This window comes from Suricata suricatta, chromosome 16, assembly GCF_006229205.1.
Source record: "Suricata suricatta isolate VVHF042 chromosome 16, meerkat_22Aug2017_6uvM2_HiC, whole genome shotgun sequence".
In the NCBI taxonomy this organism is placed as follows: domain Eukaryota; kingdom Metazoa; phylum Chordata; class Mammalia; order Carnivora; family Herpestidae; genus Suricata; species Suricata suricatta.
This window is the reverse complement of record NC_043715.1, coordinates 6,521,520-6,531,144: the sequence shown is the minus strand read 5'-3', so window position 1 is coordinate 6,531,144 and position 9,625 is coordinate 6,521,520. Positions and strand designations below refer to the sequence as shown.

Here is a 9,625-nt window from a genome sequence, read left to right as displayed (position 1 = left end):
GTGTGAGTGTGTCTGTGGGTGTGTGTGAGTGCATGGGTGTAAGGGTTTGAGTGTGACCACACGTATCCGTGTGTGTGTGTGAGTGTGTCTGTGGGTGTGTGTGTGTGTGTTCTCCTGAGTAGAGGTGACGGCCTCCCCTGGTTAAGGACCACGGAGCAGCAAGAGACGGGCCTTCAGCTCCATCGCGAGGCTGTCCTGGAGGCCCTTCCCCTGGGGCCCCGATGGGGACCGCTGAGACAGTGCACATGTGTCCTCGCTGCGGAGGCCGCCTCTCTTCTAACAGCGGTCTGCGGTTTTAGAACCACTGTGAGGGCGGACACGTGATCTCACCAGTTGGCTTATCTCGATTTACAGATGAGGAACCAGGCCCAGAGTAGTCACGCTCCCAGCCCAGGTCTCCAGGTCTCCAGGTCTGACGGTGACAGGGGCAGGGTGTGAACTAAGGCTGCCTGGTTCCAGGGCCTGCGCTCTGCCTCCTCTACCACACTGCCTCCCAGAAGCTCTGGTCTCTGGAACTTTTCTTCCAATTCCCTAGAGAGGACTTGAACCTCTGGGTCTCAGTTTTCTCATCTGCAAGATGAGGAGAAAGAGCCATCTAGAAAGGCTGGTGTGAGCAGGGCATGTGGTAGCCAGGAGGTCTGCATCTGGGCTGAAACACCTACCTGGCTGCCGTCGGCCCGTGTCGGTGCTTCTGGTCCGTCCCTCAGGGAAGCTGCCAGCACGCTGCCCACGGCCTGCAACAGGGCCTTGGTGGCCGCCTGGCGCCGCTGGTCCTCAGGATGGGTCTTGGGGCTCGCTGCCAGCAGCGCTTCGCTGGCACCCTGCAGAGCCCGGGTGGCCTCCCGCTGGGCTCACCCAAAGGGAGAGAGAAGCAGCGTGAGCCCGTGCCTGAGCTAGACCAGCCCCTGCACCGTTCAAAGACAAGGGCTGCAATGGAGGGAGCAGGGCGGAGAGATAAACTCGGGGAACTCTGGGCCCACTGCACAGGCTGCCCGGACCACTCGCTTGAGGTCAGCTTGTCCTTCCCACAGTGTGCTCAGTTCCTTCAGGAGAGTACCCTGGTCCACCTCTGAGTCTCCCAGAGTGCCTTGCACAGGCCTAGCACATAGCGGTAAACATTCACTAACTGAGGGGATGGATGGAAGGGTGGGTGGGTGGACGGATGGGTGGACGGATGCATAGATGAATGGACAAGACATTTATTCCAGTTTTGCAATTATTGTATTTGTGAAGATACTTGTGTAAAGTCTTGCTGCCCCAGTAGTCTGAAAATGCCACAAGGGTGGAAGCTATGTCTGTGTGACTTGCTGAATTCTCAACACCCCGCCTGTGCCCAGTACCTGGTATATACTAGGCACCTGGGGAGCATTCGTTGATGAGTAAATCAGTGCCTGGATAAGCGAGTGGAGGGATGGAGGGGCGGAGGCGCACAGGTGCGGGGTAGGTACGTGCGTGTGGGATGGACGGATGGGCAGACAGGTGTGTAAATGGCAGGTGGGTGTTAGAAGCATCGCGGCCTCAGATACAGAGGCCGGCCTTGCTGGCTTCAGGCTGGAGAAGGCGAGGGGCCCCGCCTCCTGACAGCAGGTGGAGCACAGCTAGGGGAGCTCTCCCCTGCGCAGGCTCCATCTGTAACCCTTGGCTACCATTACACTGGGAGCGTGGTGATTCCGTTTGAGTTCTCCAGGAGGCAGACCCCGAAGCAAGCATTTAAGGTGTGGGCAGGCAGAGTGGGCAGGTGGGATGGGGGTCAACGAAGAGAGAACGGCGGGGGCTGGCAGCTGGACGCCAGTCTCGTATGCCCTGGGGAACATGGTGGGTCAGCACCAGTATCTGGGCACACACTTGAGTGTCACTCAGTGATTAGAGTTAGCTGCTCCCTTGAAGTGCCACTGGCAGTGGGGCAGTGGGGCGTGTGAGCACGCAGGCTGCGACACCCAGAAAGAGACGCAGGGGCTGCGGGAGGCCATCTCTCCCTCTTGGCACCACCCATGCAGGACCCTTGGAAACCAAATGGTGGCAGCCTTGGTGTTGGCGTGACTGAGGGACCGTCGACCTGAGGTGAATGGTCAGTTACCCACTGCAGAGGTGCATGTCCCATGGCTCGGCCTGGGCCAGCAGGTGGGCTCACTCACCTGGGCCACGGGTGTGAGCTCCTCACTGTGGTGGGTCACCTCTTTCAGAGCCTGGGCCAGTCCTTGCACCTTCTGCATGTCCCCCAGGGTGGCGGTGACTGCAGACAGCGATCCCAGCACGTGCTCTCTGACCTGACACAGAGGGAGGGAGAGGAAATGTAATTTCTGTCTCAGAGAGATTTTGGGTCAGAGCAGGTGACCAGGCTCATCGGGGGTTTTCCGAAGCCCATAGACCTCTGTTTGCTTCATAGGGTGTGTGGTGGGCAGAAAGATGGCCTCCCAGAGAGGTCCACATCCTAATGCCTGGAACCTGTCAATATGGAACCTCACGTGGCAAAAGGGACTTTGGAAAAATTGTTTTGGAGTTTTAATTAAGATAGGGGATTAACCAGGTGGGGCCAATGTAACCACAGGGGTCTTTGTAAGAGGGAGGTAGGAGGTCAGAGTCAGAAGGAGATATGTGGATGGAGGCAGAGGTGGGAAGAGAGGGTGAGGGAGGAAGGAAAAGGGAGCGAGGAGGGGAAGTTTGGGGAGGGAGGGAGGAGGCAGTAGAGAGAGGTGGGAGGGAGGGATCTGAAGATGGAGAGAGGAGTGGAGAGGCTTCTGGGGACCGTGCTTCCTGAGCCACAGAGCCCTTCCAGGGGCTGACCAGGGCTGGCCTTGACAGACACAGAGAACAACTAAGAATATAATTCCAGACTTGCCCCATAGAACTTTCTGCATCGATGGAAGGTCCTGTCTATGCACCAGCCACTCACCAAATGCAACTACTGAGCCCGTGAAACATGGCCAGTGCAACTGGAGAACTGGATTTTAAACAGTTTCATTTTGACTCATTGAGAGAGAGAGAGAAAGAGAATCTTAAGCAGGTCCACGCTCAGCACAGAGCTCCCACAACCCTGGGATCCTGACCTGAGCCAAAATCAAGAGTCGGCTGCTTAACAGGCTGGGCCACCCATGCGCCCCCTTTTAATCCCTTTAATTTAGAGCAAGTACCTAGATAAGCGAGTGGCAACCATCTGGCACGGCCCAGATCTGAGTGAACACAGCCCTCTTGTGGCCTGCTCCTCACGGCTCACTCAGCCTACCTGTCTGACGCCCTTCGTGGCAGCTGCAGAGTGTGAGCCTGTCTGCTGTTAGGGCAGGATGCATCCAGGCTATGGCTTGGATGGAGAGAAGAAAAGTCCAGTATATGAGGGGACTCTTGTCAGAACGTTCTGGAAGGGTAAGTCATGTTTGCCTCTGTGGATCTTCCCTCCCTCCTGGGTCACCGTCCTGGAGGAAGCCTCCGTGGGGATGCGGCTTCCTGACTCTGGCCGGTGGGCTCACGCAGCAGGGGATGGGAGGACCGGAGGAGAGAGAGCTGGAGGCTGTCCCCCGGGTGCCGCCCTGCCGGTCCCCTGTGGGGCGGTTGGCAGCCTCGTTTCTCAGAAGCTACTGCTTCTCTCGGGGCCCTCCACGTGCAGCTGCTCCCTCTGGATTCTGTTCACTTCAGGCTGAGCCCCAGCTTTTATCAGCAGAGCCCTTCTTAAATTCTTCTCAGTTGCCCCTTTAAAGCTTTACACCTGCCTGCTGCCAGGACCCCATGGTTTCATGAGGAGACCCTGGGTTGGGCTGCATAGTCTGTGTGCTCAGGGGACCCCAGGACATCCAAGCGCAAGTCTACCACGGGTAATGTTTGGAGTGAAGGCAGCCAAGATTGAGAACCAAGTGGGGTGTGGAGTGTATGGAGGGGCTTGTGTGAACCCAGGGCAGGGGTGAGAGTCTTGGGAGGATGAGAGGTGGACCAAGGAAGAGCCAGTCTGTGTTGGAACCCCGTCTTCACCACCTACTTAGAAATGTGGGCCTGGGCAAGCCGTTCAAATTCTCTTACCCTGTTTCCTCTTCTCTACCGTGATGGGGGCCTCACCATTTACCTGGTAGGGTTTGAACGAGGATTACGTATCCAGGAAGCTCCTGGGGTGGGCAGCACGTACTAGGTGCTCAGTAAACGTCATTTATCTGTAAGTAATGTCACTCTGACAACCACCGCTTCTTTGTACTTACCACGTGTCCTGCACCATGCTAACTAAACACTTCTCTTGCAAACCCTTCAGGGAACCAGAAAAGTCTTTCTTCTCTTCCTCATGCCCAGCAGATAGATGTGCTCCAGTACGTGTGCGTGCACGTGCGCATGTGTGTCCCCGCACCCTCATGCACTCACGTACTGAGTACCGGGAGTAGAGGCAATCGTACCTTCTATAGTAGTTGTTCGTCATGTCAGGTTGTAACACACAAATGGCCATTTTGTGGGTCAAAACTGGTTGAATGTTGGTAATTTCAAATGGTTTGACTTAACCTTAGGAGGTAAACACTATTTGTCTTCCCCATTTCCCAGTGGGGAAACTGAGGCTTAGAAAAGTTCATTCACCAGCCTGTGACAATACGGATGGAAAGTGACAGAAGGGGGATGACATTAAGCTCTGGCCCCAACCCTTAACCGTATGATTGGGGCCAGGCCACTTTCCTCCTCTGGCTTCGGTTTTGTTGCCTCTAACAGGAGGGCCTGGAGCAAGACTCTTAAATTGCTTCCTTCCCTAGAAGTCTTTGACTCCAGGCAGAACAAGGAAAGCAGGTTTCCATCATTTCAGGTCACTTAGTGAAAGGACCAGAAGAGGGAGGTGATGGCAACAGCTCAGGAGATACCAGGGTCTTCTCCATGAATTCCACTCCCCACCCCAGGCCCTGGGACCCCAGGGGGCAGTGTAAAAGGGACACATCTTGAGCACCTTCTGTCTGACGTCCATGTTCAGCAGCCGCCCGCAGCCCTGCCCCTGGCACTCCTGGTCCAGCACGGATGACACGGCCCTGGCCAGCTGGCAGAGCCGCTCAGGGCCCCGCTCGCCTTGCAGAGCGGCGGTGATGTTCTCCAGCACTGCGGCCTGGAATGCCACGTCCTCAGCGTGGGGGTCTCCAAGTCCCACCTACCCGGGAAACAGGGAAGACCTGAGCTCACCAGTTCTTGTTCCAGAACCTGGAGCCTGAAGTCGCAGTCTCTGCAAGGCTGACCAGAGCAGGGCTGGAAGGCTTCGCGTGTGGCATGGGGTCTCTCCTGAGGCTGAGGGCGGCTGCGCCCACTTGTAGCAGGCAGCCGACGGCCACTGGGCAAGCCTTGGACAAGTCACAGCTTCCCCCTCACTGCCCTCCTCATAGTGCCCGCAGTCCCTTCCTGCTCCCCCGGGCCTCGCACCCTTGAAATTTACCCGGATTTTATCCAGTCTCTGCCAAGTAGCCCTGATGGCTGATTTTGGCCCTCCTTCCTTTGGACTCTGGTGGTACTGGTTTAACTCATCCCTGGGTCCTCCTGCTCCCAGCCTCCAGGACATTACTTCAGGGCACTGTTCTTACCCCTGAGATGTAAGGTCTACAAACGTAGTGACTGTGTTCACAGCTGTGTCCCCAGGGCCTGACACAGAGCAGGTGCTCTGAAAATACTAGTTGAAGGAATGAATGAATCAGTGACTCATCTGGTCATGCCCTTGGCTCCCTCCAACCCAGCCACCCTCTTGGGCACACAGTTGGGTAACACATTTTCTCAGTAAAGAAACAAAGCTGCCGCCACCTACCTTCACCACTGCATGGGCCTGTTGTTTGTCCCCTGCCTGATTGGAGACAGAAATGACGACTGTCAGCCTGAAGTCATTGTTTACTTTCCCAAGTGGCAGATAAACTGACTGGAGGGCAGGTTCAGGGCCACAGTGTAGACAAGAACCTGGTAAATGGAAACTGAACAGTTAGGGGGGCATCTCTTGGCCCCAGGGAGACAGACAACCCACCAAGGTACAGCCTGATGACAGGGACACAGAAGCCACAGCTCATGAAGGTGTGGCAAGCACTCAGGGACTCCATGCTTTCGGAGAGAAGACAGCCATCTATCCTGATGCACTGGTCTCTGTAGGTAATCGCATGCTGCTATGATTTTGGAATAATTTTACTAGAACCCATAAAATTTTTTAAAAAGACCATTTCCTGGGGCGCCTGGGTGGCTCAGTCGGTTAAGCCTCTGACTTCGGCTCAGGTCAGAGCTCACGTTCGTGGGTTCGAGCCCTGCGTCAGGCTCTGTGCTGACAGCTAGCTCAGAGCCTGGAGCCTGCTTCCGGTTCTGTGTCTCCTTCTCTCTCTGCCCCTCCCCCTCTCATACTCTGTCTCTCTCTGTATCAAAAATAAATAAAACATTAAAAAAAAATTTAAAAAAAAAGACCATTTCCTCTTCACAGGCTTAAAAAGAAATTCATGGTGGTAAACCAAATTACAAAAAGGAGGAGAAAGAAGAAAAGGGCAGGAGACAATCTTTAAAATTAGCACAAAACATCCAAGCTCACTCAAAAGTCATGTCTTATAGCAAGGCCTTCCCAGCTTGGTGTATCTAAATACGCCCCTGTCCTGTGCCTTTATTTACCCGCCGTCTCCACCACTAATTGTAACACACAAGGTTAGGGACTTCCCCTGTGGAGTTCACTGCTTTAGATCTAGCATCTGGAAGAGCCTGACCTGCAATACATACTTACTGTCGAATGAATGCAGAACTTTCCTGTCCTTAAAGGAGACCCTCCCCGACACCCCTGGAATCACTAATCACTGTGATGTGTAGACAATCATGAAGTTACTGAATTGTAGTTCTCAACTGAGTTCTATGTGGTCCCACTTCCGGCCCCCTTGCTCACTTGCGTGAGGCAGAGGGTGGTGCTACAGGGGAATAGGCAGTTGGAGTTAGAGCAGCTAGCTGGCCCCCATGGGGGCGAGGGGGTGCAGGTTTGAAATGAAATCTGCTTATCTTCCATGGATTGTCTCCCTCCAGGTTCACACCCAGCCACGGCCATCTGAACAGCCCTGCATTCTGCGTCCACTTAACTGGCACCTCATGAAAAGCACCTTCCTCTGGTCTCAGGATTGCTTATGTCCCCTCTCCCTAGTCAAGACCTTCAGCGGTCACACCTCTGCATGTCCTCAGCCATTTGACCCTGTCCACATCCCACATCCTTTATGCCAGGGCACAGGTCGTTTTGGTCCCTACAGCCATGGAGGAGATGTCAGTAGGACCGAGGTGTGTGGCTGGGTCAGTGTGCCTGGGGCGGGGCTGAGGTATAGTTGGGGTGTGCGTGTGGGAGGGATCCTCATTCTGCAGACCTCTCACCCATGCAACATACTTTTGCAGCTCCCACAGAGAGGCCCCTGTTCCGGGAGACACGGAGCCTGGCAGCTGAGGGGAAAGCACAGCCCTGGGCAGGTACCTGACTCCAGACAGAAGCAGTACTCCAGAGGGCTGAGGGCCGAGGATGCATCGCAGAAGATGGCGAAGCTTGTCAGAACGGTACCCTCCTCCGGAGTGATGGTGCAGGCAGGCACCTCGGGGGGAGGCACAGAGCTGATCACGTAGGTGTCCTCCCCATAGGCATGCCCTGTCACTGCTGGGGAGTGAAGACAGAGGGTGTTTGGGGGCCTGTGTGAGTCACGTGAACTCCACCATGCTTCAAGATGGCCCTGGGAGCTTGTTAAACGTGCAGATTGCCAGGCCCCTCTCCTGACCCCAAGCCCTGGACCTCTGGAGGTTCTGAGGCGGGGCCTAGCCATCTGCACATCTAACAACTCCCCTGATGCAGCGTATCCTGGGATCTCACTTTTTGTAGGACTCTCTCTTTTTTACATATTTTATTTTTTTAATGTTTATTTAGTTTTTGAGACAGAGAGCGAGCGAGCATAAGCAGGGGAGGAACAGAGAGACACACAGAATGTGAAGCAGGCTCCAGCCTCCAAGCTGTCTGCACAGAGCCCAACATGGGGCTCGAACTCACAAACTGTGGGATCGTGACCTGAGCTGAAGTCGGATGCTCAACCGACTGAGCCACCCAGGCGCCCCAGGGATTCTTTGTTTTTGAAATGTTTATTTTTGAGAGAGAGAGAGAGAGAGAGAGAGAACTCACACAATAGAGGGAGAGGCAGAGAGAGAGGGAAACAGAGGATCCAAAGCAGGCTCCAGGCTCTGAGCTCTCAGCGTAGAGCCCAATGCAGGGCTCAAATCCACGAACCGTGAGATTGTGACCTGAGCCGAAGTCAGACGCTTAACTGACCGAGCCACCCAGGCACCCCTGGATCTCACTTTTTGAGAGTCCGTTCTTCATCTGCAAAACTGGGCTAATTTAGAAGCTTCCTTGTAGCTTAGGTGAGGAGGAAGTATATTGGGAAGCAAAACGACTTGCTGAAGATCGTGGAGCTAGTAAGAAGGGCCAAAGCCAAAATCTAGAGATGGGCTGACCCCACCCAAAGCCACACTCTTCCCAGGCCTCGGCAGCACCACAAGGAGCCCACGGTTACCTGCACCAGCAACCCTCCCCACCTGGTATTTCAAAAAGAGTATGTGCCCAGAAGAGCTGGGTTTGAAGAGGATTTTAACCAATTAAAATGAATTCCTTGGCCAGGATCTAGTTCAGAAGGTTTGGGGCACGGCTTGGAGTGTGCATTTTCAACCAGTATCCCTGGTTGTGCCCATGTAGTGGTCCATGGGCCACTTTGAGGAAAACCGAATCAACTGAATCCATCCAGAAAAGAGGAATCTCCCATTGTTTGTCTTTTTGAGAGTCCTCATTTCCCACCGCCCTGGCTCACTTTGAGTGAGAACATGCAGGCTGCACCGCCCAGAATGATCTGCCTCAACCCCCCGCATAATGTAATTCAGAGGCAGGAAACGGAGGCAGAGAGAGTTTAAAGGCCTTCTCCACCCCCTCCCCCCAGCTGGAAAGTGGTGGCAGTGGGGTTAACACCAGAGCCTGCGCTGAAGCCCCACGTTTCTGGGCTCCTGGGTCTGTCTTGGCTCACTTCCGGCAGACAGAGGGAGCCCCTGCCGGACCCCGCGGGGAGTGGCCCGCACCTGTGGCTCTGACGCGAAGCACCTGGCCCCGGGTCTGCAGGAAGGAGCGGTTCAGGCGCAGCGTGGACGTGTTGCTCTGGAGGAGGATTAAAGCCCTGGGCCAGAACCCTTGCAGGCCGCAGGCAGCCGGGAGAGGCTCCGCCTGAAAGAGAACAGGCCCAGGGCCCCCGAGACTGCAGCCAGGCTGCTGGGCCTCAGCAGGGCAGTGGCTCCTTTCCCCTGGGAGGCCTTCCAGATTTGTCTCTTCTGCAAAGCCACCACCCGCCTCCCCGAGTCAGCCCGAATACCCAGTTTCCAGCCTGGTTTAGGTGATTGAGGTCAGTTTCCCTTGAAGGAGAACCTGATGTGGGGATTGACTTGCAGGCCATTTCCTGCGGGAGGGCCCTGGGGAGAGCAGAGAGGACGGGAGCAGAGGAGGGCACAGAATGAATCTAGACAGGGGAGTGGTTTCAGGAGGTGTCCAGCCAGCCTCAGCCCGATCCCACAGGGAGCGACAGTCGCTCCACAGAAGGTACCGCCCTCGGAGGCAAGGGGACTGGGCTGTTAGACGCCCCCAGCTATCAGTTACTGGCCTGTGGTCCCTCCA

General features: G+C 55.4%; 1 protein-coding gene across 1 annotated transcript in view; it reads right to left on the bottom strand.

The window, feature by feature from the left end:
* The window catches only part of PKD1L2 (polycystin 1 like 2), an 88,286-nt gene that overhangs the window by 46,616 nt on the left and 32,045 nt on the right, over positions 1-9,625 (bottom strand). Inside the window, 6 exon segments of the mRNA XM_029926148.1 lie at positions 663-845; positions 2,136-2,267; positions 4,904-5,098; positions 5,741-5,886; positions 7,406-7,582; positions 9,040-9,181. Of these exon segments, the coding sequence (XP_029782008.1) occupies positions 663-845; positions 2,136-2,267; positions 4,904-5,098; positions 5,741-5,886; positions 7,406-7,582; positions 9,040-9,181 (975 nt within the window).